At 45.7% G+C, this 27,832-nt stretch overlaps 1 protein-coding gene across 1 annotated transcript; it reads left to right on the top strand.

The window, feature by feature from the left end:
• On the top strand, positions 1-27,832 carry hibch (3-hydroxyisobutyryl-CoA hydrolase). Its single transcript, XM_064311514.1, has 14 exons — positions 1-151; positions 1,867-1,909; positions 2,570-2,701; positions 2,880-2,964; positions 3,288-3,368; positions 4,021-4,073; positions 12,303-12,381; positions 18,011-18,156; positions 20,763-20,822; positions 21,298-21,356; positions 23,259-23,340; positions 25,133-25,252; positions 26,044-26,077; positions 27,474-27,832. Exons 1-14 carry the CDS (start codon positions 120-122, stop codon positions 27,587-27,589), a joined length of 1,122 nt encoding a protein of 373 aa, XP_064167584.1. The 5' UTR covers positions 1-119; the 3' UTR covers positions 27,590-27,832.

Below are 27,832 nucleotides of genomic sequence, written 5' to 3'. Positions count from 1 at the left end.
TCAACGTGACCCCGTGACGTTTAACGTGAAAGTAGCCAATCCCCATAAACGTTTTCTGTATCTTGTGAAAGCTACAGTCATAGAGGAGCATATACTGGCTACAGTGAACACGCAACTGCATGTCCAGAATGTCATTGCATTTCAGTCAAAGGTAGGTCTTGATAAATTCGGAGGCGTACAACATTACTTTATCAACAGTCGGGTGTTAGGTTACTGAAACGCCAGGAAGCTAACGTTGGCTTTCTTGCAGCGTGACTGAAAAAAGTTAAAAGCAGACTGACATTATTCGCGATCAACTTGGTTTTCTAGAATGTAAAGTAATACAGACTTGCAGTTGCCTGTGCGACCACGGACCCATGTCTGTTGTTCACAATTACATAAGCCTTCCATAACCATGTCGTAAAAGTCGACTGTTCGTGAAAGCATACGACCTTGGTTACCACCAGACCTGACCTGCAAAACATTTCATCCAATTTTACTATTAATGCATTTACCACATTTATTGGCGATTCTGAGTACGAGTGTCCCAGCATCACAAATTAATTGGTAAGCTAGCGATGTGCTTACTTAGGAGGAAGCTGGGTTCGTGTCAGACTTACCTCATACATATACAACTATGTACAGTGTGGGTAAACCTGTTTGGCATGCTCGGACGGGACAGGACATATTATTTTACGTGGAACAGACCTCTTTCGATCAAAGTACTTAAAATATTGGTTGACGAAAGCGAAAATACATCCTTGAACGTCCAACAATGGTTTTATTGAAACTACTGTAGTTGTGGAACAACCATGAATTAAATTTGAAGTTAGATTTCAAGGTAGCACAGACTTTAGTATTGTATATAGCAGCAACTCCACTGCCATGACCTGTCAGATGAGGAATGTGCGTATCACTGTTTATTTGTTCTACTTTGGATACCTCATAAAGTCTCACACTTGGACCTCTGTGTTGGCTCAGTCTTAATTTGAGGTAGGATTAGTTCTACTTCCAAATGACAAAATTACTGCAGGAAGATGATTTTGCTGTCTTGTGTTATCATTCAGTGGGTTTACATGATGTTTGAAAAAGTCGATTTATTGTATTAGTCCGGCTAAAACTGGACTTTTAAAAATCATGTAAACACTGGGTGAGGTTTCATATTCTGGTCTGAGAAACAGTGATGCTGACAGTGATACTTACAGTGATGCTGACAGTGATACTGCTGTTTGTCTGAGCTGCAGGTGTGGGGGTGCTATGCGTACAGCCTGTAGCACGGGTGTCCTGGCAGGCCGTGGTTGGCTGGCTTTTGGGGTGTTCTTGGCACAAGTGTTTCATTTACGTCACTGGCTGAGTAATCCACACACCTTGTTGTCAAATCCTTACTTGGTAGCTGATTGAGACGGAAATGCGAAAACCCTGCAGACTCTGTGGCCCCCTCAGGATTCAGTTTGACACCCCTGGCCTATGGCCTGAGTGTCCCTCAGTGAGCCTGTCCTGAGTTCACTGGACAGCCCCAACTTTATGAGCGTTTCACTGCTGCCTGGGCGGTCGAAAAGCCGGCCTGCTCCGCAGCCTGGAGCTACGGAAAGCAGTGCGGTCCAATCAGCACGAATTGACTTGCCTGTCATTGCTCCAAGTGTAATATTTCACGGCAGTATCAACAATCAAATATTTTCTCTCTAACCCGCACTGATTAAATGTATGTGACCTGTGTACAGTTCGCTGTTTTTGTATGACATTTTTATGACCTTTGTGACTATTCTGTAAAAAAGACTTTAGGCAACAACCTGTGATGATAAATTCAAATCATTGTGCATGCAGATCACATTAGGAAAAGATTAGGCCTATATCCTATATCTCAAAAGGATATTCTCTCTCTTTCAGGCTGAAGTCAGTCTGCAGATTGCGAATAATTCAGCAGCATATGGTAAGACTGTATCTCTTACATATCTGATAGAATCAGTTTTACTGCAGGGATATTGCCTTAGGAAGGTGCAGTTTGGGAATAACTAAGGCTCATTGATTTCTGTTTTTACCAATAAATTCCCTGATTTTTTTTTTTTTTTTGAAAAAAAAAAAAAAAAAACATTGAGCTGATCGGGAGGAAAATTGGGGATCTTGTATTAGCTGTCAGTCAACCCTGAAATAAGCAACAATCAAACATAGTGAGGCGGTTATTATTTAAGACACCATCCCGATTGCAGGCTGCCTGTAAAGTGGTGGCTGGCTTGAGATACCAGATTGCTGTGTTGTGGAATGAACGTTCTTACTTATAAAGTGTCTAGCATTGTATAGATTGTATAGCTTTATGTTTCTGTGTAAAGTGTCTAAAATTGTTCCGCTTTATTGTGAATAATAGACAGTTTAGTACTGTCTCTCTTGCTTAGATATACCAGTGCAGTATATTGGTCACTTAGCAGTTATTTGTAGGCTCTGTACAAGCGGAAAGCTTATCATAGAATTATGTGATGCAGTGGCAGTTGAGATGATTCAGCAGAATGTTCTACAAAGGAGTCAAAATAATGTTATAATATGTGTGTGTGTGTGCATGTGTGTATGTATGTGTGTGTGCGCGTGCGTGCGGTAGATGTCCTCTCAGGCGGGGTCGGACGTGCTGCTGGAGCGCGTGGGGAACGCGGGCGTGATCACGCTGAACCGGCCCAAGGCCCTGAACGCCCTCAACCTGTCCATGATCAGACAGATATACCCGCAGCTCAGAGTGAGTGTGACCGCCCCCTGCAGGAGACGCCTCGCACTGCGCCCTGTGTCCGCCCGGCCGCAGTGTGACCGCCCCCTGCAGGAGACGCCTCGCACTGCGCCCTGTGTCCGCCCGGCCGCGCGAGCAGCGCAGCGCGCGCCCTCCTCTCACTCTCCGTTTCCCCGCTCTCCCTCCGCAGAATTGGGAGAAGGATCCGGAACCCCACCTGGTGATTATAAAAGGAGCCGGAGCGAAAGCGTTTTGCGCTGGGGGAGACATCAGAGGTCATTCCCCCCCACCCCCCCCCCCCCCCCCCCCACCACCCCCGCCGAGTCGCTGTGACGCAAGTTGCCGCTCAAGTGCCCTATGCTTGGAGACTATCTAACTGTAGCTTTTATGTTTCTGATTTCGTTTTAAAGTGATTTCATGTCATATCACCTCCGATGGTCATATTCATTTAATGCAAGCCATTATTCTTAAAATTAACTTACATCATTCTGTGTCTAGCTCTTATGTTGAATTGAGTGGCTGCTTTTCTCCGTGGTGTGTGCCTTCTCTGTTCTGGAGTTGATGGTGTAAATCGTGTCTTCTACTCTTGTTCTCGCAGCTGTAACAGAGGCAGGTAAATTGGGCGAGTCCCTGGCACAGGACTTTTTCCGTGAGGAGTATATATTAAACAATGCTATTGGTAAGTACCTTCCCCTTATGTGGATTTCAGTTCAGCAACATTGAGATATATTATATTTCGCATAAAATGAAAGCACTAAACTGTTTTAACACTGTATCCTTATTTGTGCTTCATGCTCAAAACAATGGTTGTTCGGTAACATTTTACAATGCGATCACTTGATTGCCATTAACTAATGTAGCTGTTAACTACTAACTACTGAAAAGTTAATCTGTACTGTTTTGTTAATGTATTTGTACATCATTAATTCATGTAAACAACTACATTAGTTAGTGGCAATTTATGTGACCTTATTGTAAAGAGTTACCAGTTATTCTCCCATTTGCCCAATTTTCCTACCTGTATGCCCCTTTATATGATTCCACACGGTGGAGATTCCAAAGTCTGCTTCTGTAATTGGCTGGCGTGATCTCAGATAGATGGCTTGAGTGAAAGGTCTATATTAATTAGTCCTTCTATCTCCAGGTGAATTCACTGTTGTCATTGTTGTTATGGAGCCGGTTGTATGCCATCTTTTGTGAATTTTTCAGTCAGTATTGCCATGAGAGTCTGAAAAAAGCCTTTCAGTGAAGCAAAATGTTAAGAAACTCATTTTATGGTCAAATATCCTTCTGTGGACTGTTTGTGTGAAAATTGTTTTTTTGTTTTTAAGGGACATATCAGAAACCGTACGTGGCGCTGATTGATGGGATTACAATGGGAGGCGTGAGTATCAGTTTTTCCCCTCGTTGCTTTAAGCCCAGCTGTGAATGCCGAATGAATTCCAGTTTAGTTCATGACCCCCTGAGTGGATAACAGAAGCAGATGGCTGTGCAGTGTAGTTCAGCCTCATCTCCACCAGGTGTCACTGTGTGGAAATGATTAGCATGGACAAAGGTGAACTGAAGAATCTGAAGAAGGTGAAATTCAGTTGAAGAAGGTGGTTGTGTTTTTCACCATCGTTTCTGTTTAAAAGAAGAAGAAAGACGTCATGAGAATTTTTTTTCCCTGTGGTCCCAAACATGAAACCAGCTTGCTACACATTTGCACATTTGAATTACAATAATTTTTCTAACTTCTCTCTGTATGTATATTTAACTCTGAAGGTCAAATCAGCTGTGAATGTTTGAAGGATGAATGAAATACAAACCTCTAAAATGGTGAATATGATTTATCTATCCAAACGGAATACAGCACCTTTTCTCGTGTGCAGTAAATCTAGATATAATGGGGAGGACAGCACAGTCAGTTGTGCATCACATATATAAATAGTATTTTTGCGTTCTAGTTAAGATTGTACCTTTGCATTCATTCTCGTTCATTTTTGATTATTATAAGCATCCCAGACCTGTTTGCATACAGCATAGGCTTGTCTGGGGATTTTCCTCGTGCAAATGTGTCATTTGCTTAGCCTTATGTTTTAAACGATAACATAATAAATATATAGGAGTGCATTGAGTGTGTTGTGTATAAAATACGTGCAGGTATTGTCTGGATTTTCTATCAAGGTATAATGTGTTTCATATTGCTGTCCTTATAAAGATATAATGGTGTGGTATTCAGGTGCAGTTTGATATTACCTGTGTAGATATGAGGACGCAGTGTGTGTTAAGGTTTGGTATGGATAGAGGTCCAGTACGCGATGTGTATATCATGTGGATGCTATGAGTCGGGTGTGGGAGAGCCCGTTAAATTAACGTGTTTGCAGGTTTCTGAAGCCAGCTGCTCTTGTCAAAGCTGTGATAAAATATGGGAATCACCTCCTGAAAAATGCAAGCCTACCACCTCTCTTACAAGAGGTTGAACATGGTGAATATTCATTATATTGGTGACAATACGCAGTGGAAACAAATTGTGCAAGATTGATAATGGTTTAATATTTTGTAAGATTTTATTCATTTTCCTAAGAAAATGCTTATCAGACAACCTCATATCATGTTCAAGTTATGTTCTTCAGTTCCACACATGATGGATGTGAGATTGTGATTATGTGGCACACGGGTCTTAAACCATTACAGTGAATGGTCCCTCTGTGTTCATAATGTGGATGCATCGCATTTCCAGCAGGGGGCACCCAAGAGCCATGCTTTACGGTTCTGCTCCTGGGTTGTTGTGAATTAATGCCTCGGTGGCTTCTGATTGGCTGCAGAACGGAGTGACACGCATGCTGGTGTCATTATTTATGTAATTTCATCTTGACACTTCTGAATTGTATACTGAAAATGTTGTTTTTTTTAATTAGCTAAAATCAGATAAACACACTTTGCATTTTCCATCTGGACTGTGGATGAGCCTTAGCTGATATAAAGTATTAGTTCTGCTATCACAGTAGGAGAGAAACATTAAGATACACATAGTGTTGCTCTTGTACTGCTATAGCAGCACCAATGCAGTATTTTATATTCAAATATGATGTATAGTAAAGTATTTTATTATTAGCAAACAATATAGAATATTACAAAAATGTCAGGAGTTGGCTTTTTACTAGTAAGTTTTAAAGTTTAAATATTGGTTTGTCTTCATCCGTTTAGTCTCATTTATAGCAAGAAAAGACAGTATGTGCTTTCTGCTTTACCATTAGTCACTCACTAGTCCTACACCTGAAATACAAATTCAGCTGGTGATCTGGCTGTGCACAGGTCTGTCGCTGGACATGGGGGCTGCCCCTGCCCAAGCGTTTCCGCGGTGTTATACGCTGGCCGTTCGGAGGCTTGCCTGGTCGGCACGGTGACCGTCGGTAGAAGAGGGTCCCTCGCGGTCTCAACCGAACGCGTTAGAGACCGTCGCTCGATAACAGGCCTCGCCGGTTGAGTGGCACGCGGCCGTACGCAGACGAAGAGACAGACGTGTTTTGTCGGATGTGAACGGCTTTACCACTCTTTGCTTATTCTTAATAGCCCAGCGGCCAGGATTTTGACTCCTGAAGAAATGACTGTGAAAGAATACAAAATGGCCACCTATGACCCTGAAAGGCTGATTTCATTCCAAAGAGAAAGGCCTATTTTCTCTCTGCATTGTAACCATTTAAATCAATAGTCCCAAAGCCTGTACTGCCGTATATTTTGTCCTCCCCGCTAGATAGATTTTTTAATAGTCTTCCCGTTGGTCGATTCAGTGATTTGTTGAGGCAGCTCCTTTGCCGATGTTTAGCGATGTTAGTGTTCTGTCTGTGAGGAGACCTAGTATTAATAAATATCTTTATGTCCTTGTCACTTTACCAGCAGGGTTATTATACCGGTGTCATCGTTCAGCTTAGCAGTGTCCCTGCTCGGCCACGAAGCACACATTTAGTGTTCCTGTGTATTCTCGATGTGCAGTGCCCATTTAATATGATTTTTTTTTTTACATAATTGATGAATAGATATCAAATATTGTCTGTCAAAGCTCTCTTTGGAGTTTGAGAATGATGTTGGATGGAGTTAGTGGCAGCGTAGTATAGAGGTCAGAGAACTGACCTTGGGTGACTTGGGTTTGATTGACGGCTGCTGTTGTCCCCTTGAGCAGGGCGCGTGTCCAGAGTCGCGCTGGTAAAAACATCCGGCTGAAGCAGTGGATGTAAAGGTGTAAAAATGCGCGCGCTGCGTAAGTCTCCCGCGGTAAGAGCGTACGTCGTTCCCGCAGGGCGTGACAGCTCGGCTTCCCGGCCAATCGCAGGGGTGGTGGCAGTGGCCCCGCCCCGCCCCGCTCCGTCAGCAGCCGTCTGCATTCTAAGCCCCGCTGCGGGGGGCGCTCCGTCCGGTCCAAACACCTGCCTTTGATCCCCCCCACCCACACCCCTGTTTCCATCCCGACCGGCCCCCACGCCTTTTTAATCATCCCCCCTCCCTTTTATTTGCTCCATAAAGCCTGGTGCTGCCTCGCATATTTCCATTATCGCTGAGCGCAAATTCTTTACGGAACAGAGGAGAAGGCATAAATTTCCCCAGGAGCACAGATGCTGGGGTTGGAAGCTTGGAGTCCAGCTGATCAGACAGTCTGAACACAGCGATCACACACTCTCTGAGCACAGATCGAGCAGACTGAACACAGCGATCACACACTCTCTGAGCACAGATCGAGCAGACTGAACACAGCGATCACACACTCTCCAAGTGCAGATCAGACAGACTGAACACAGCAATCACAAGCTAGCCAAACACACAGGGGGCGGAGCCTGTGAGTGATTACATCACTCTCACGCTGGTGCTAAATCGCTGACAGCACATAGATGAGCTGTCATCTCTGCTGCAGAAGGGCTGTGTTAATTATGTGTTACACTTATGTGTTAATTATGATGTGTGTGTAACATAAACAAGTGAACTCCAGGTCCTTAATCGTGAATAATTATACTCAGGTGTTTCCTTAACGGTGCTTTTCCTTGCTGATATCATGAGTCCCCGACCGTGATCCTGGAAGGCCACAGACTTTTATTTTGAAAATTCAACGAAATAACGTAAGAAATGTAATTTTACTTCCTGAACGCGCGCGCTCTTAACCGCATTGCAGAAGGCCGGGGACCGTGCTGCTGGCCCAGCGCGGTCCTCCCTCCACGCGCGGGCAGGAAGAGCAGGTTTCCTGTGTTTACGCGGCCTGTCACAGAGCGGTCTGAGTGGAGGGGGAGCTCTGCGTCAGCGCTAACCCTCGTCCCCTCAGACAGAGGAGATTCGGAGCCACGCGCCCCAGCTCTCCCCGTCTGCTGTGAGCCCTGAAGGCTGTGGAGGGGGGTTTTAGGGTGAGCGTCTGTGATGAATCTGAGGTGAAGTCTGACGGTGGTCTGAATCAGAGCCTAAAAACCCTGTAGGGGATTTTGTGGTAAAGGTCTTTAGTAATGTCTGAGGTGAAGTCTGACAGCGATCTAAATCAGTGACTATGAACTATAAACTTATTTGGTAGCCTTTTCCTATAATTCTAGTTTTTGGTCTTGATTTGATTCAGTTGTGCATGCTTTTCATATTTTATGTTCTCATTTACAGTATTTATCTATGGCATTAATTCATGGTGGTTTGGGGGCTGTGTCTCTCACTGAAAGGTGTAGACAATCAGAGTAAGCTCTTGATATTTCGATCACTAAGCAACCTGAGATTTACCTGAGGTTTTGTTTGATTATATCAGGCAGTGAGTTGGGGCTGACTGCCAGTGAGAGCCTGCACTGTATTCCTCCACTATCCCATCAGCCCCAGGACCAATCAGCATCCCAGGACTGCTGTGGCAAGGCATCGCCACCACCGGTCACTGCTATTGGTGGGATCCCTAAAACGGCTGTTTAGGCAGAAGTTCTTGGTGCCCCTCTGTTCTTCTGTGTTGCACAGCTTGGACTGATATGGGCATGAAGGTGCCCTGTTTGACCGACCCCCCCTCCTGGCATTCTCACTTTACAAATCAGGCCAGCTTTGTGACTCCCTATAAATGAGCCTCTGCTTCTGACAGTGTTTCAGTGTTTATATTAATTGTCCCAGTGCAACCACAAGAGGAAATGTGGTGTTGGTCCATGTTTCAATTCCAGCAGCAAAGTGGATCTGCAATGGCCCTAGTAGGTATGATGATCACTGAGATCCAGAGTGTTGCTTTCCAGGGAAAGGCTCCTTATACCCGGGCAGTTCACAGGAACTGGCCCAAAATAAGGAGCACTGGACAGCACTGAGCTCAGGGCAAAAAGACACTGTTTACTGAACAGGTGAGACCAGACTGATGTGTCATTAAACAGTATCTTTTGCCCTTAGCAAAGTGTGCTCCAGTGTTTCTTACTTTGGGCCAGTCCCTGTGAAGTGCCCTTTTACTCTAGTTTGACCATCCTAGCTGTTGAGCACTTATTCAGACCTATTTTGTTTTAGCCGGCTTTAAGCACGTTGGGCATCTCAGTTGTATGTTGTTTTCAAGTGCTTAGGTTTTGTGCCGTTCGGTTCCTCAAGTACAGTAATAGAAACCATTGTCTCCTCTGGAGGGCTGACCTGACCCCGCCAAATTAGCGACGCACATCCCTGCTTCGGGCTCCACATGACCACCAAGGGTCCACCATGATTACTCAAAAAAAAAAAAAAAAAACCATATAGTATATCATTTATAATGTTGGATTTATGGGGGGGGGGGGTGGGGGGGTGAATAAAATCCTGTTTCGGGCCCCTAAATGGCTGGGGCTGATACTGCCCCTCTGGGGTAGCTATGGAGAGGCCAGTATTGTTCCAATGTTTCATTTTCCCACTGGAAGCTCAGCGATGCAATTTTTATTTATTTTTTTATTTATTTATTTTTCAAACTGATATAGTATCATAAGTCTTTATCTCAAAGTGGTTGGGCTCTTGTAAATTTAACCGTGATCATGTAGCTCAATGCTCTTTGAGGTGTCCCTTTGGCATAAAGTGATGTATCATAAATTAGATTTGTTTCATATTGACATAGCAAATTGATATATTCATCCATATAGCAACTTGGATCTATGGAACACAGTTTACAAATGTTCCTGTTTTCAATATGCACTTATGCCACTGAGACGAGTATTGTACAATTCCTCAGAAATCAGAGTAATCATGCATGCAGATATCAGGCCAGAGTGTGGTGATAGAGCTCAAAATGGGGATAGTCGAGTTTGTAGAGTACAGTGACCGTGCTGAGGGTACGGATAGCTGAAATTGTGCTCTCTTCCAGAGGTCATGACACACAAATATCTGGACTTCCTGATTTCCACACTTATGCAGTGTGTTGGCCGCCAACTTCAGTGATTCTGCAGATAAATATCTTCCACAGCAAAAGACAAGTTTTTGCAAGCTTTAAAACTCATAATTTAATGTTGAGATCGAAGGCAGTGTCATTTGTTCTACACTGCGCCCGACGTTTCGACTTACACATTTCCTTCGCTCAGTTGTGCAACCTCGGTGGAATCACCCATGTTATCACAAACGGCCAAAAATGATTCTCGGTTTGGGAGATTTGTTGCTCATATAACGTGTCATCCTCACTTATAGTACGCTCACTGGCAGTGTTAAGGTCGGTGTGTTAATAAGGAGTGACTGAGAGAGGAGGGCGTCTGAGAGAGAATCCCAGCGCGTTATCGAACGCCATCATTACACTGCATCTCGCCATGAAATGTCAGAGGTGGCTCTGGCTCACGAAGAAGCCATTTTGGTCTCGCTGAGGAACGGGAGAGCATTGTTTATTGGTCACGCTCGACTGGTAATGAAATGTGTGTCTCTGTGGAGGCTGTCCTATGGAAACGGGGGTTCAGTAAGTGGTTCCGTGTGTACGCCTGTTTCCATGGCTTAGCATTGCCTGACCGTTGTGGAATGCCGGAGGAAGGATCTCTTTTTAAGTCGAGTTATCTTGAGACGCCGCGCCGGTGGAGATATACAGCCAGGGAGAAAGAGTCTTCATGAATCTCCGTCGGGGAATTTGGTTTTCCACATCGATCTCCGTGGGCCGCCCTGCTGTGTGGTATTTTCCATGTTTGCCTCAAACTTGTTCTTTTTATAGAGCTGCCCTGTCAGACATCTAATTTTTATGAGCAACGTTCTACTTAACGTTCTTCATTATCTCTGCGAAGCACTAACAAAATGCAACCTGTTATTAAGAGAAAGGGATTATGAGAAGGGATTCAGCATTTAATTTGATTTGAAGAAAATGGAGAGCTATGCATGCGGAACTGTTTGCTGCTTTTGATGAATCAAGCACGAACTGTGCTCAAACATGAAGAAAGGTCAGTTTTAAGTATTAGAAATAAAGGAGTGGTTCTCATTATGTCTGTATGACATAGAGGGCTCTCTGTGCTGTAAGGCTATTGGTGGGCTCTGTGCAGGGCGGGGCAGCTTCAGAACCATGGCCCATATTGAGCGTGAATGACATTGAATAGCTGTCGTGATGTCACTTGATAGGATTCCCACCAAGGACCAATCACAACAGCCTGGAGAGCCAGTGATGCTGCTTTACATCAGTGATTTTGGCCAATGCTCTTACCCAGAGAATCTAGAATTAAAAAAAAAAAAGTGGTCCATTTATACAGTTGGGTATTTACTAAAGCTGTTATCTTGCTTCTGGGTCTGACGGCAGGGCACCAACTTGGGAATCGAACTGGCAACCTCTTTTGCTACGTGAAAGGTCGAGCATCGGTAATGTGACATGCTGCCGGTTCAGGGCTCGCAGTGTCTGGACCGTAATAGCGGTCATGCTCAGCTGCCTATTGAAGCCGTGGCTGTGGAGGGAATGACCTCCGGTCCTGTGAACTTGCAGTGGACGACACCGTGACTTTGCAGTCTTTCCCACCCAGACTTGGCACGGTAAATTGGGTGTTTATTTGTGTGGGTTTGTGGCAGAAAGGATCGAGCAGATTAATCACCTCCCGCAGTGCAAAGCCTCTGATGTCACGTTGGGTCCTGTCCTGCAGGCATTGGCCGGAAATCAGGTCCCGATTCCAGCTCCGCTTATTCATCGGTCTGTCTTAATGTTACCATGGCAACCAGGAGCCGACCTTCGGAAAGTTTTCCTGCGAGGCCACAGGAAAGCATCTTTTTACCGGTCGTCCAGTCCCTCTAGTCCCTAATCGCTGTGATGGTTGCTTAGCGATAATCTTTAACATCCTGTTAATTAGACCAGTACATATACGAATATCTGATCCACACCCTCGCCTCTTTTCATGGTTGGATTTGACGATGTCTGCTGATGGTAAAGGATGGTTTACATTTATATCCCACCTTTCATGTCTGATCACAGAGCTCTTTACAGTAAAAGGGGAACCTCAAATTTCACCCCCGTCCGTCCAGTGCCCACGTGAGTGCACGCGGCGGCCATTTTGTGTTATAACGCCCACCACTCGCGTACGAGGTCGAGGTGGCGAGGGAGAGAGTCATTGGGCCGAGCAAGCAGGGGAAGATTTGGGGACCAGGATAGGAACCCCTACTGTCCCATCCGAAAGCAGAGGAGGTTGCGATCTGTGTTGAGTGAGGCAGAGCGATGCTGCTCTCGATGACGTGGGTCTTGTTCTTTCCGCAGGGCGTCGGTCTGTCCGTCCATGGCCAGTTTTGCGTGGCGACTGAGAAGACCCTGTTTGCCATGCCGGAGACTGCCATTGGTAAGCATGTTGTTCCGACCTGCTTCTTTTTGTTTGGGTGCCCGTGAGTTCACCGTCTCCGCTCGGCGCCTGTGGATGAGTTTCACGTTTGCAAACATTGGAGAGTGCGCTCGCAGGCCGGGGGCAAAAACAACAAAGGGGACAATCTCAAACGCTTTCGCCTCCGCAGTACCTCTTCTCAGGGTTCTGTATTATTTTATCATCATTACGAGTTTTGGTGCGATAAAATATTTTAGTGTATCTATTGAATATAATATTTTAACTGTAGCATGTAGCCAGATAAGTTAGGAGACTACGTGGGCAGCCTGCTAATGTGGACCACCTGACAGCAATCGTGTCAGTAAATTGTCTGAGTGAAATTACCTAGGATCTATTTCACCCTACGTCAAAATAGTCTTACAATATGTCTTCTGTCATGGTTAGGTAGCTAGCCACGTAAGATAAGATGCTCCCATCTTATCTTCCACACATATATGTACCTGTGCAGAGCTAGCTCTCTTCCTGGTTCAGTCTGGAGCTAGCAGGCTTCAGAGATGAATAGAGGGTTCTGTGTTTACTAAAATAAGGGACCAGATCCTTTTCATGCTGTTCAGGGATTAATTTTACTCCCATAGCAAAAGTGAGTGACGGTTGGTGGTTCATTCTGGAGTCTCACATTTCAAAGGGGAGCCTGTCAGTGGAGCTTGCTTTATATTGCAGAATTCGATCAATGTTTGTAAAACATCAGGATTTGGCTGTAAATTTGGCTTCATATTTATGATTAATGTCCACCAGTAACTAAAACCACTGCGATGGAATGTTAGTTTAAGTCTGCATGTGTGGGAAGTGTGCATGTACATAACAGGATATGTGCTTAACATGTTCTATGAATGGTGTTATGTAAGAGCTATGTAACTCCCTCACAAGTATGACATAGCACATTTATAAATGCGTATGTCAGTAATTGCAAATAGGCACGTGCTGTGTCACTTGGAATGCCATGGCTATTTATTTTTATTTCACCTTTATTTAACCAGGAAATCCTTTGAGGTAAAACAGTTATTTTTTCAAGGGTGACCTGGGCAAGGTAGCAGCTGCTAAATTAAATGCACGTTCCATCCGAAACAAACACATAACAGCACAATAACACGCAGGAAATGACAAAGTCAATTAATTCAAACCCAAAAAACACAGCCTCTTGCTGTGTAAAACAGTCACGCTCTTCATTATGAACAAGAGATTAAAAATTACCCAGGGGTATTAGTGCTTCCAATTTAATGTTTTATTTTTATTTTTTTGCAAATTATACCAAGCCCAGGAGGCAGACTAAGAAAATGTTGTTTTTCCGATATCTGCAAATACCTTCGGAAGGACTGTAGCTGATAAATGCTCTTATTGGCCGAAAGAGAGAATAGAGAGCTGGAGGGCGGTCTATGCGGTATTGATCTATTGATGAAAATATAATAATGCCGCCGCCTACTAGGTTGACGAGGTCTGTGAAGGCCCATTCACAGGAAACGCGGACGTGACGGCATTTGCCACACCAAGCGCACAAAACAGCAATGGCTGTGGTAAAGGAGCAGATGGGCGCTGATCATTTCAAAGTCACTTTAGTTTATTTGCAAAAAAAAGAAAAGAACAAAGAGAAGATGGCGTTTGTCTGTTCAGTCAGACTAGAATATGGGACACAGCTCCTGCCTTTACTGGTTGCAGTAGAATTATGCTTCATGGCTGAAGCCTTTTCATTGGTTGCAGTAAAATTATGCTTTGTGGTTGAAGCCTTCTCATTGGCCGCAGTAGAATTATGCTTCACGGTTACAGCCTTTTCATTGGTCGCAGTAGCGTTATGCTTCATGGCTGCAGCCTTTTCATTGGTCACAGTAGAATTATAAATGAAAGAATGTCCTGAGATCTGCATACATCATCCTACTGTCACACCCATCCATTTTGTGTCTAGAAAAAGAAAAGAAACTCTGACTCATAATGGAGAACCTTGGTGGCATGCTTTTGTGGTTAATTAATATTTTAGCTTGTGAAATATTCATTTATAATTGTATACTGTTTTGCACTTGAAAATGTGTCTTATTTGTTAAACCTTGAAAGCAGTTCAAACGACGCTGGTCGGCTGATTGGCTCTGTGTTTGACATCACCTGGACGAAGTGCGTGCGGTGTATCGCATTGGAAAAGAGTGCCGCGTTCCTGGATAGTTAGCTTACGCTGTGTTTGACATCACCTGGACGAAGTGCGTGCGGTGTATCGCATTGGAAAAGAGTGCCGCGTTCCTGGATAGTTAGCTACAGTACGCTTATCTCCGAGGTTATTCATTATCAGGATCGTCTGTGCAAAATATACGGTTGATATTTTTATGTGGAAACAGCCCCGGCGCTCATACGGGCCTGCACGGGGGGGCGCCAACACGTCGGACAGGCATGCCGTTCCGTTTTGGGTAGCTGGAACACTACAGTATATCAGCGGGCTCAGGAATGATCACCACGCGCTCGCCGCAAATCAAAGGTGCGTTAAAACGCCGGGGCGGGGGGCGTCCCGCAGCGCGGCGGAACGCGTCTGTTTCCCCCCCCCCTCCCCCCCGCCGTCGCGCTGACGCTCCCGTTAGACACGGGAGAACATCTGGAGCCTCTCGAACCCGCGCCGGCGGTCCGTACGGCTGCGCTAAGGCCCCCCCCGAAGCACCGAAGGGCTGCGAGCGGTCAGCAGTGCGGCCTGCGAGTAACTGCCCATCGCGCGGAAGGCCTGTCCCCCTCGTGAATCAAGCCTGGCTGTGTTCAGGCAGCTGAATCTAATTACGGTTAATTGGTTAATCGAGTTGCTGTGGGGGGAGATTACTTTTTCACGTGGGCGATATGGGTGTTTGATAACTTGTTTCCTTAAATAAATGAAATGATAATTTAAAAAAATGTGTTTTGTGTTTACTCCGGGTTCCCTTTGTCTAATAGCTTTGATAAGGGAAATGTTCTGGGTTCCTCGCTTTGGAAACAAATTCTGCAAAGGATTAGTGTAGCGGTTTGACTGCTGGAGGTTACTGACTCGAGTTCGCTTATTTTTTTTGTGTGCTTATTTCATTTTCCACAAAATACTGTGTCTCTCGGTTCCTGTGTCAGTCTGAACCACTTCCTGACTTCTGCCGCGCCGGTTCTTCTTGCGTATTGTTCATAAATTGTATGGAAGTGTCGTGCAGCCTTGAGAGTAATTCAGCTTCCCGCTCTCTGTGCACATCGCTGTGCTTCCAGTTCTCTTACGTAAGCCTGGTGCTCGGAGACGTTGCTGCAGCGTGTCTGGTACTGAACGTCTTTATTAACCTCCCTGGCGGTTTCGTTCGAGTGGCGCGTTGACCTCGGCCACAGGAAGCAGGCCCTTTTCGAGAAGGATTCTCGTTCCTGGTCTTGGCCAGACGGGGGGGAGCGAGCGGCCGGACTGTTCCGGAAGCTTTGGCGTGGTGACGCCTGTGGCAGCGGGGCAGACTGGGCCTGTGCTGAAGGAGAGAGGTGTTACTTCCCCTCCGTCCTGGGAGCCAGCCAGCACTAGACCTGCGTTGTGTGAGTGTGTTTACGTCCTCTGAGCCTTTCCCTCTCTTCATCATGTCCTTTGTCTTCCTGCGGGAGCTGTACGGCGGCCTCTGCCTTTTGAGCCTGTAATGATTCATCATCGGCGGGGGGGCTGTCCAGGAATATCTCTTCACCCCCCACCCCCCAATGTGACCCGTGGCAGTTCACGGTGATTGGCTGCATCCGACCCCTATTTCCCTCCCCCTTGGCTCTCGTCCCAGGCTGGGCTTGGTTCCCGTCGTTCGTGTAACGTTCAGAGTTTTCCCCGGAAAAAAGTCAAACGCAAGGAGAGCTGGCTATTTTATCTGCTCCCTCATCAGAAGCCTGCATTTGCCTGTGATTTCGCTGAGATGTCATGGGAGTTGTTTTTAAAGAGGAGACCGAGGCTGTTTCCTGTGAGTCCCGTTTGCAGGCTTTTTATCAGTCCTCTCACTGGTCCTGCTGTTTCCAGTGTTACACAACCAATTTGCCAGTGAGCTCAGTTCATTCACAAAGATAACCCACTATACTCAACGTGACCTGCTGCGGGTGATATTGAAGTTATGATTCAATAATACAGTACCCCAGTGCTCACACATCTGTATCAGATACACATACTGTAGAAAATGATGGGAAGACATGATTTAAAATATTAGTCTGTGTAAATATGCTGCTGGTGTTTGTTTATGGTTCTTTAGACTTGTACTCCTTCATGCAGTGAGTGTATATGGGGACCTCCGTGTACTCCTTCATGCAGTGAGTGTATGTGGGGACCTCAGTGTACTCCTTCATGCAGTGAGTGTGTGTGGGGACCCTGCCTTCATGCTGGTGTGGGACCTCAGTTACCTTCATGCGTGGTGTGGAGACTTCTCCACCTCAGCTTCCCTTCCCCTTAGCCAGGAGATTAAAGGATAAGATTTTATTTCCTTAAATGGTCTTCCCTGGGAACCAAGCAAACCCCAGCATTGCAGTTATGGTCTGCACATGTAATAATGCATTTTCAGCAAAGGGTCAGGTCAGAGAATCAAATCTCTGCTCTTATCCAATGTAACTGACCTGCGGGATAGTTGGATATCTTTTCCGTGTGTGTGCTATGACAGATACGCCGATGTCTTTGATTTGTAACGGTGTCTGCTTAGTCAAGAACATCGTATTTGGATACATTTTCTGAAGCTCCGTTGTTTTTCCCATGGGTGTGCTGCGATATTAAAACGGTTTACTGATGCATATCTTTTTTTTCCTCGGAGATTATCTTTCGATTCCAGAGAGCATTCCGGAGGCTACGAGCCACAAGTTTACCCCGACGGCTGGTGTAGCGGGACGATTTAAATACGCGCCGGAGAGCTCTGTACCGCTTTTTAAAACGTCCATTTTGCTGCTTTGGGCTGGAGCGAAAAAGCGTTGTTGCATTAAGAGTATAGACATGCTCTCTCGTGTTCTCTGAGCCCGTAAGCATTATTGGCACTGTGTCCTTCTTCACTACACCGCAGGACCTCTGAGAGATTCGATCAATACTCTTAAATTTCACTCAACAGGCTGTGCAGAACAGCCGCCAGCGCGTGCAGATGTTACAGACTGACTGAGCGTATTCTCCGCGCTGTGATTATTATTGGCTTTTACAGTGGCTCAGAGGGTTTGAGCTGTCGTTTACAGTGGCGAGGTGGATCATTTAATTAAAGTGATCGTGATTTTTTTTTCTGAAATTCTAAAATGTGTAACATTTCCTTTAAAGGGACTCTCCATCGGGCTTCTGGGGGTTGTGGCAGGGTAGTTCCCTGCTAAAAGCGGAACGGCTAGTTTCCCCGATTTTCTTCCTTTTAAGAATATTTTTATGCATAGATGTAATGCATTGTTGATTTTGAAATTTCAGAAAAATCTGTATCTGGTTTGCGATCATTATAAATCAATGGCTAAAAGTTTTCTGCTGCTGCAGTTTGGTGATGTGCATTTTGGGAACCCCCTAGGGAACCCCCTTGTTCTTTACTCTTCGCCTGGTCTTCTCCGAGAGACTCGTCACTCCGTACTCTTTCCCTCATCCTCCTCTCTGAGCTCCTCAGCGGTCCCTCGTCTCAGTTTTTTTTTTTTTTCCCCTCTTCCTGTTCGGCAGGTCTGTTTCCCGACGTCGGAGGCGGCTACTTCCTGCCCAGGCTCCGGGGCAAGCTGGGGTTGTTCCTGGCTCTGACTGGCTTCCGGCTGAAGGGGCGGGACGTGCAGCGAGCGGGCGTGGCCAGTCACTTTGTGGACTCTGAGAAGGTGAGTGGGGGAGCGGGGCGACGGGGGGGGGGGGGGAGCAGCAGAGATGAGAAGGCGAGCCAGCTCGCGGCGGCGGCTCAGCGGAGTTCCGGGCCTGTTTTGGCGGAGCGCGCTGACGCTGACCCCCTCGTGCCGCGGTGGTGACATTGTGACCGCGAGGGCGATGCCGGAGCAGTGGGGAGTCCTGCTGGACGTAACCCAATTATCCCCACTCTGGAGCGCCGAGTATTCAGGTCTGCTCTGTTTCTGCTGGAAATGAGGCTCGGGAGAGACAGAGAGGAGAGCATCCTTTTATTCCACAGAGCGTCGGACCTGGAAATACACGTTACAGTGTAACCTCTGAGATACTGTTACAGTGTAACTTCTTAGATACTGTTACAGTATAACCTCTGACATACTGTTACAGTTTAACCTCTGAGATACTGTTACAGTTTAACCTCTGAGATACTGCTACATATAACCTCTGAGATGCTTTTACAGTGTAACCACTGAGATACTGTTACAGTATAACCTCTGATGTACTATTACAGTATAACCTCTGAGATACTGTTACAGTTTAACCTCTGAGATACTGTTACAGTTTAACTTCTGAGATACTGTTACAGTATAACCTCTGAGATACTGTTACAGTTTAACCTCTGAGATACTGTTACAGTTTAACTTCTGAGATACTGTTACATATAACCTCTGAGATACTGTTACAGTATATACTGTTACAGTATAACCTCTGAGATACTGTTACAGTGTAACTTTTGAGATACTGTTTACTGTTACAATATAACCTCTGAGATACTACTACATATAGCTTCTGAGGTACTGTTACAGTATAAACTCTGAGATGCAAGTGTATTCAGAACATCAGAAATGTTGCTAACTTGATAACATTAAAAAGGATGTCTAAATAGACTAATCTGAATCCATGCGTTGGTGTAGTTTTTTCCTTTTTAATTAGGTACTCTAATTTTGTACCTACAATCTCAGTTCCAATGAAGGAATAATCAAAGCAGTTTTAGTATTTTTATTATTATTAGATTATTCATTTTTTAAAATACATTTAACAACACGTTGCTTTTTCAGTGAACCACTATCGGTTTGGAACCCAAAGTAGGGTTCTTTTGTACTGTATGTTTGGTACTGTATGTATGTGTACTGTAGGTGAATCCATACCCCTGAGGTTCATATCTTAGGTTCTGTTGTAGTGGAGCTGATAGTGTAGCACGCGCACGCCATGGTGAATTTGCGTCACAGTGTGGCAAGAACAGCGCTGCGGGTGAGGCTAGCATTTCGCTGTGAGCTGCGCATCCGATTTGGAGCTTCTCACCCTCCTCTTCATCGGGCCTCTCGGGGGTCCCTGATCTGGTACCGATGACCTCAGCGCTGCTTTGCGTGGAAAAGGAGGCTCTTTTAAGGAAGCAGAGCATCATGGGAAACGACGTGCTGTGTCTGGTCCAATAAAACCAGGAGCAGTTGGGGGGGAGGGGTATTACTGAAAGTTTATAAAAATAAATGAAGTCATGCCAAAGATATTTTAATCCTGGATCAAGACATCTAACTGCTCCCGGTCTGCTGCTTTAACTGTGCCTTCCGTGCGATCCTGTGCAGACCAAACACATTCCTGTCATAGAGGAATGCTATCCCTTTGGTTATTGCAGCTTTACTGCATTATTTATGTGCTTAGCCAGTTCCTTTTTTCGTGGCTATGGCTAGCTTTCGCTTTCCTGTTTTTACATTCATTAAACATTCATGAACTGGGTGTTGGCTGAAGGGTATAGTTTAGGGCACAGCAGCCAGCATTGTCCTGCTGGGAGAAAGTCATCTTTTGGGTGGTACGGCCACCAGCTACATCAGGCTTTCCCAAACTTTTCAGGCCCTGTGAGTGTTTTAACGAACCAAAACCTTTTTCTCGGTCCCACCTCTCATTAGAATATAGCCTGGTAGGTGATAAACTGGAAAATGAATGTGCTGATGAAAATGTGTTTTCTCTTGCTTAATGATGCAGTGTTTCACTCAGGACTCTGAATGTTGTGTGCTGTTTAATCTGACTGGTGCAGTGTTTACTCTGACTGGTGCAGTGCATTAATTCGTACTGACTGGTGCAGTGTTATTGATTCTGTTGACTGGCTGAATCAGTGTTTTACTCTGACTGGTGCAGTGTTTAATCTGACTGGTGCAGTGTTTAATCTGACTGGTGCAGTGTTTACTCTGACTGGTGCAGTGTTTAATCTGACTGGTGCAGTGTTTAATCTGACTGGTGCAGTGTTTAATCTGACTGGTGCAGTGTTTAATCTGACTGGTGCAGTGATTAATCTGACTGGTGCAGTGTTTAATCTGACTGGTGCAGTGTTTACTCTGACTTGCAGTGTTTACTCATGAAACTGGGTGCAGTGTTAACTGACTGTGCTGTAGCTGGTGAGTGTTACCTGACTGGTGCAGTGAAATCGACTGGCGCATGTTAATCTGACGGTGCAGTAGATGGGAGTGATAATCTCTGAAGTGCAATCTGTATCCAGTCACTAAGCCTGAGGGAATGATTGTCAGCAGGCCTGTGTAGAAGAACGTGCTATGAATGGTCAGAGGATCTTTATTGTTCTCATCACGCCTGAGAGACCGGATCAGTCTCCTCAGCTCAGGCTGTCGCTGAAGTGTTGGAATCCTATCAGAGCGAGGTAGCGCACCTAACTCCATCCGCCTGACGTTGTGACCGAGAGCTTTTACATCATTGCCGTTTGAGCCATTATAATCACCACTTGAACGTGTCGGAAAGCACAGTCGACTGCGGTTCCCCTGGCATGTACGTTTTAAAACCGACGCCACATTGACGTCTTTCTCCCCCATTAGCGATGGGCTCTTAATCCGGAGTTCAAAGTAATCCTTTTTTATTTCGCGAAAGATAATTTGTGATCTGTATTTTTCATTCGCCGTCTGTTTTGCTCCCGGTCATTGGCCCCGTCTGACTTGGGCGTGCTGGGCTGGGGGCTTTTCTGTGGGTCGCCATTTCGGTGCTGACCCCTTGTAAGAGTGGGGGGTGATAGAGAATGCTCTGTTGTGGCTGAATGTGAGGTGTGGTTGTGGGGGGGGGGGGAGCCAGCTCCACAGTGTGGGAATCCTAACCTTGGGGGGGGCTCTTTTCTCTCTGTGCAGAGCAGTGTGGACAAGGACAAACCTTTCATTCTGGAGCCGCATATGGAGAACATCAATAGGTAATACCCCCCCACACACACCCTCAAACCCTCCACCCTCAAAACCCTACACCCTCAAACCCTCCACCATCTCACCTCAAAACCCTCCACCCTCTCACCCTCAAATCCTCCACCCTCTCACCCTCAAACCCTACACCCTCAAACCCTCCACCTCTCACCCTCAAACCCTACACCTCAAACCCTCCACCCTCTCACCCTCAAAACCCTACACCCTCAAACCCTCCACCTTCAGACCCTCCACCCTCAAGCCCTCCACCCTCTCACCCTCAAACCCTCCACCCTCTCACCCTCAAAACCCTACACCCTCAAACCCTCCACCCTCTCACCCTCAAAACCCTACACCCTCAAATCCTCCACCTTCAGACCCTCCACCCTCCATCCTTAAACCCTCCACCCTTAAATACTCCGCCTTCAGACCCTCCACACTCAAACCCTCAATCCCTCCACCCTCCATCCTTAAACCCTGAAGTCCTCCACCTTCACACCCTCCCTCCTCAAGCTCTCCACCCTCCAAACTCAAACTCTTCACCATCGTTAAAACGCGTGCCTGTCCTAATCAAGAAACAGTGTCCCCGAGTTCTGAGCTCAGCAAGCCAGAGGCCGTACCACCACAGGAACCAGAGAGGGGTCCAGAGCTGTGTTGCTTTAAACTTTGCTCTATTTGGCGGTGGAGCTCGCCCGGTCTGGGTTTGGGGTGAGCTGAAAAGCCCTCGCGCACCCCTGAGGCTCTTCACAATGGGCCTGGAGCCTCTCCAAACAGCAGAGCGGTTTCCTGATGGGGCGTTCCTAATGGCCGATTTTTTACGAACGCGCAACTGGGTCCGCTCTGACTAACGCGCGCGACTGAGCGCGTCTGGAGTGTCCGTGTGGGCCGGCTTCCTGTCCGTCGCCCGGGAAACGGGTGACGATGACGGTCTTCGCGCTACGGAACTGCGTTCAGCTGCCTCACCGAGTGTGACCCCGACATGCACGCGCCCCAGGGGTCGGCGCTTAGTATTTTGAACCCTGCTTCGTTTCGCTTGTCCCTCATGTGGCTCTTGACTGACAGATAATTGGGCTGGAGCACTGAATTAATTATGGAGTCTGGATCGTTTGAGAGTTTCGCAGCGTATTTGTCTCTGGGCTTAATTGGCGGTTTGCTTGTGCCGGATGGGAAGGGAAGAGGATTGTGGGAGACTGGGCCTGACTGCCGGTAAGCCTGGCGTGACCCCCATTCATAAAGCTCGCCAGCATAAAGCAGCCAATCCTGTGTCTGGGTAAACTGCCATGGAGTCCCTGAGTGATCGTCCTCTGCCACATCCGCTGCTTTACCACCCTCTGACTGAAGCACACCGGATTTGCACATTTTAAAGCGGTCGGTCCAGAAATCACGCGGTAAGCGAGTGTTGAGTCATCTGCGTTTGTTGGGCTCCACCGGGGGAAGGGGCCGCCGCTCGCGTCGTTTACGGCTAGCGCTCGCGCGTCTCGGCTGATGCAGTCGGAACTGATCCGGTATTCTGATCACAGCCCGCCGCTCCGCCCAGCGCTGATCGCCCCCGAGAGCGAGAGCTGACAGCTGCTGCCGCCTGTTGCATTTTAAAAGACGTGGACGAATCTCTGTGTCGGAGCTGTGACTCCACAGGTTTCTCATGAGCGTGTGCTTCGGCTATTCGGACATTTCTTCAGTGATTCTGAAACGAGCTGTTTCTGAGTTTGTGGCTGTTACTGCAAACAGTAACACTGTGTACACTTCAGAGTTTAAATGAATTGTCTCTGAGCAGTGTTTGTGTGGCGCGGGGGGGGGGGAGGTTGGGGGGAACGGGGGAAGGGGGGAGGGATGGGGGGCAGGAGGTTAGGGGCGGTCGTGGCGGTCGTATGGACGTGTGAAATTTAAATCCCTGACTCCCTGTGTTACTGCCATAGGCTGTTTGAAGCCAGCAGTGTGGAGCAGATCTGTGAGAATCTGAAGCAGGATGGCTCTTCTTTTGCACAGAAGCAGCTGGAGGTAAGGCCAGGGCCTGCTGCCTGAAAATACATACAGTATATTACACATTATTACTTTTACATTAAAATATATATTACTTTGATATCACCATCAGATTCCCTAAATATTTGATTATTTGATTATATATATATATACATATAATAAGATGATGAAGATGACAAAGCCACACCCATTTCTACACACACACACACAGTATATATATATATATATATACTGTGTGTGTGTGTGTGTGTGTGTAGAAATGGGTGTGGCTTTGTCAAGATGTCTACATACTGTAGAGACAGTCACTCCTATACAGTAATTACAATGAGTCACTCTATATATCTACGTAGACGCATCCCAAGCTAAATATATATGTAATATATATATATATATATATCTAAATATAAAAATAAATACATATATATCTAAATATATATGCCAAAATATACAGGGACAATTAAATGTGATATGTGCATTAAGTGAAACGAGACATCCCAAGCTAAGTAGACACATCCCAAGCTACACAGACCCATCCCAGGCTACACAGACCCATCTCAGGCTACGTAGACACATCCCAAGCTACACAGACCCATCCCAGGCTACACAGACCCATCTCAGGCTACGTAGACAATCCAAGCTACACAGACCCATCCCAGGCTACACAGACCCATCTCAGGCTACGTAGACACATCCCAAGCTACACAGACCCATCCCAGGCTACACAGACCCATCTCAGGCTACGTAGACACATCCCAAGCTACACAGACCCATCCCAGGCTACACAGACCCATCTCAGGCTACGTAGACACATCCCAGGCTACACAGACCCATCTCAGGCTACGTAGACACATCCCAAGCTACACAGACCCATCTCAGGCTACGTAGACGGCACAGTCGAGGGCCAGTTCACTCCCTGCAAAGCTTTACTGTAAACACACACCCCAGAGTTTCAGTTCCTTCCTTGGACTTTAATGATTTCTAATGACTTGCATAATGTGATCATCACTGTGGTATTGTAATAGCAGAAATGCATTGGTAGGGAACAGGGAGTTTTTGCATGACATCTTAACCCAGTTAGAACTGTACTGTACTGATAGGAAACCATCATTTTGCTTCTATAAATTTTTATGACATTTTATATTCCAGTGTTGCTGGATTTGGAGGATGTAAGACACCGAGCCATCTTTATTTAGGGAATCTGATACTGATAATTGTGTACTACAATGATAAATATGATATAATGTGCAAATGTGCTTGAGTTTCCAGAATTTTTAATGAATTTATGTAACTTGAGTATGTAAATCTAAACCACTTTTTACTGATATCCAGAAAAAGCAACTGCAAGACCCAGCAGTAATTTCTAAGAGTTTTTTTTGTGCTTTCTACACTGAGGAAATAAAAATGATGTTTTATGGATGTGGTTCTTCACTCCCTGTCCCTTTTGTTAGTTTGTTCTTAGAAGTTTATTAATAAAAACACTTTAAAAAATAGCAGGATCTTAAATGGAGAGGTGAGAATAGAATCTCCTGTTTCCTGTTTGTGGCTGGGCGGATTTCACCGATACTTTGGTGTGAAGCAGACTACCAATCAATTGATCAATTTTGGTGGAGGTGTCTCAGGGTTCAGAACAGTTACGATCAATCCTTAACCCAAAGGAAAGTCACTGATCCATCAGTTGCAGGAACACATACTCACTTAGACATGTTTTCAGCTGCAGAGGGAGTCTGAGGGCACTACTTGAAGACAGTCTTTGCTTCACGTTTCAGTGGTGAGCCTGATAGTTATGTGCGATGCCTTTTCTCATTCTCAGACCCTTTCCAAGATGTCTCCCACCTCCATGAAGCTGACGTTCAGGCAGCTGCGGGAGGGAGCCAGCATGAGCCTGCAGGACGTGCTCGTCATGGAGTACAGGCTGACTCAGGCCTGCATGGTAAGCCTCGCGTCCGAGTCTCACTGCACACGGCCTGCATGGTTCAGCTTAATGATGTTTACGTGTGTTTTAAGGTTAAGAGCAGTGCATGTTACATTCCTTTATGTTCAGCAGGCGTATTTAATCCTGTACTGTTATTAGTCTAGACAGTGTACTTTATCCATGTACTTGTGTTATTCTAGTTTAGCACAGGTATATTTAATACATGTAAATGTGTTATTAGCTAAGCACAGGTGTATGTTATTCATGTACCTGTGTTATTCTAGTTTAGCACAGGTATATGTAATACATGTAAATGTGTTATTAGCTAAGCACAGGTGTATGTTATTCATGTACCTGTGTTATTCTAGTTTAGCACAGGTATATTTAATACATGTAAATGTGTTATTAGCTAAGCACAGGTGTATGTTATCTATGTACCTGTGTTATACTAGTTCAGCACAGGTGTATGTTATCCATGTACCTTTTATCCTTGTTGTACCTGATCCATTAGCTTAGCATAGGTATATTTTATCCGTGTACCTGTGTGATTAGTTTAGCACAGGCGTATGTTATCCATGTAACTGGTATATTAGCTAAGTACAGGTATATTTTATCCAAGTACCTGTGTGATTAGTTTAGCACAGGTGTATGTTATCCATGTAACTGATATATTAGCTAAGCACAGGTATATTTTATCCATGTACCTGCGTTATACTAGATTAGCAGGGGTGTATGTTATCCATGTACCTGTGTGATTAGTTTAGTACAGCTATACTGTGCTATGTGTTAATGGGCCTTTCTCCTTGCAGAGCGGCCAGGACTTCTATGAAGGTGTGAGGGCAGGTAAGCAGTGTGTGTCTGTGCGTCTGCGGCATATCAGCGTTAAACAGTGGTGCTATAACCATGAAATACAAGAAAACAGCTAGCCTTTCTCAATATTCTGTAGAATGTCCTGGATTTCAGTTAAAGTTCATAATACACTGATTCACATTTCACTGGAATATTAATTACAGGGGTCTTCTATTGCATGGGGCACTCCTGTTAAAGCCCTTTAAAGTAATAATAATAATAATAATAATAATAATAATAATAATTGTACAGTATTTATATATTACTTCTCACAAATGATGTAGCCGAAGGTCTTAACCCAAGTGTGTAAATCTAAACTTGTGTTTACTGATGTGCATACCAGAGACTGCAATCCGCAGCCGATATATCCGTTTTTCACTGAGGAAACAAAAATTGCGTTTATATAAATGTGGTAGCTTTTGGTAGCCTATTCTTAAATGTGCATCAATAAAAGCACCCTCAGCGATGGTAAAACCCAAACGTGGAGAGAATATGTTTCTTTTATATGTGATTTGTATGCTCATTTCACAATAGAGGATAAAAAAAAAGATTTTATTGACTTGATTCAATAAAACAGCTGAATGAATTATTGCCGAGTATCACCGTATTTCTTGTCGTTAGGCTAAAAATGATGACCTACCTGAGCTCACCTCCACGTTATAGCACACATCACTTCCCCTGCCTTAAACCGCTCAACAGCAGATTTACATTCTGAAGGCGTAATGTCCCGTCAGCGATGTGAGGGGTTTTTACAGCCTCCGGGCTGTTTGTGAGATTCTCACCCTTCGGTTGTACGGATATGCAGATGCACACGTGCGTGCAGATATACACATGCGTGCATGTGTGCGGATATACACATGCGTGCATGCGTGCGGATATGCACACGTGCGGGTGCATGCGGATATACACATGCGCGCATGCGTGCGGATATGCAGATTCGCGCGTGCATGCGGATATGAACACGTGCGCGTGCATGCGGATACTGCATGCTTAAAGTGAGCCGCTGCATGTGGTTATCCTGCGGGTAGCGTGCTGTAGCTGCCGCTCCCCGGTAAAGCTTCCATTTGACTCGTTCACATGTAGGAATTCCTGGTCTTATAGTCAAGTTCATTCATGAAAGTGTAATTTGTGACATTAGAACCTCTGTCATGCAGTGGTTCACTATTCAATTAAAAATATATATATATATATTGAAAAGGTTTCCTAAACATGATCCCTTTTGATACTAAGTTCCGCTGTACACAAGATCACCCAAATAACTTGTATTGCTGTAATAATTGTGTGTAGGATTGTGCTGTGTGAGGTTTTAAATGTGCGTGTGTGTGTGTGTGTGTGTGTGTGTGTGCATGCGCGTGTGTGTGTGTGTGTGTGTGTGTGTGTGTTTTCACAGTGCTCATTGATAAGGACCACAGCCCAAAATGGAACCCACCCACCCTGGAGGGAGTGACAGAGTCATACCTGGACGACTGTTTCAAACCCCTCGGAGATCGCGACCTCAGCCTCTAAGCATGCTCACTGCAGCAAGACACCGCCCTCAGACTCTGAGCATGCTCACTGCAGAGAGAGACCGCCTTCACGCTCTGAGCATGCTCACTGCAGAGAGAGACCGCCCTCAGCCTCTGAGCATGCTCACTGCAGAGAGAGACCGCCCTCAGCCTCTGAGCATGCTCACTGCGGAGAGAGACCGCCCTCAGGCTCTGAGCATGCTCACTACAGCAAGACACCGCCTTCACGCTCTGAGCATGCTCA

The sequence above is a fragment of the Anguilla rostrata genome, chromosome 15 (genome assembly GCF_018555375.3).
Source record: "Anguilla rostrata isolate EN2019 chromosome 15, ASM1855537v3, whole genome shotgun sequence".
In the NCBI taxonomy this organism is placed as follows: domain Eukaryota; kingdom Metazoa; phylum Chordata; class Actinopteri; order Anguilliformes; family Anguillidae; genus Anguilla; species Anguilla rostrata.
The sequence above is the reverse complement of the archived record's forward strand: the minus strand, read 5'-3'. Positions and strand labels throughout refer to the sequence as shown.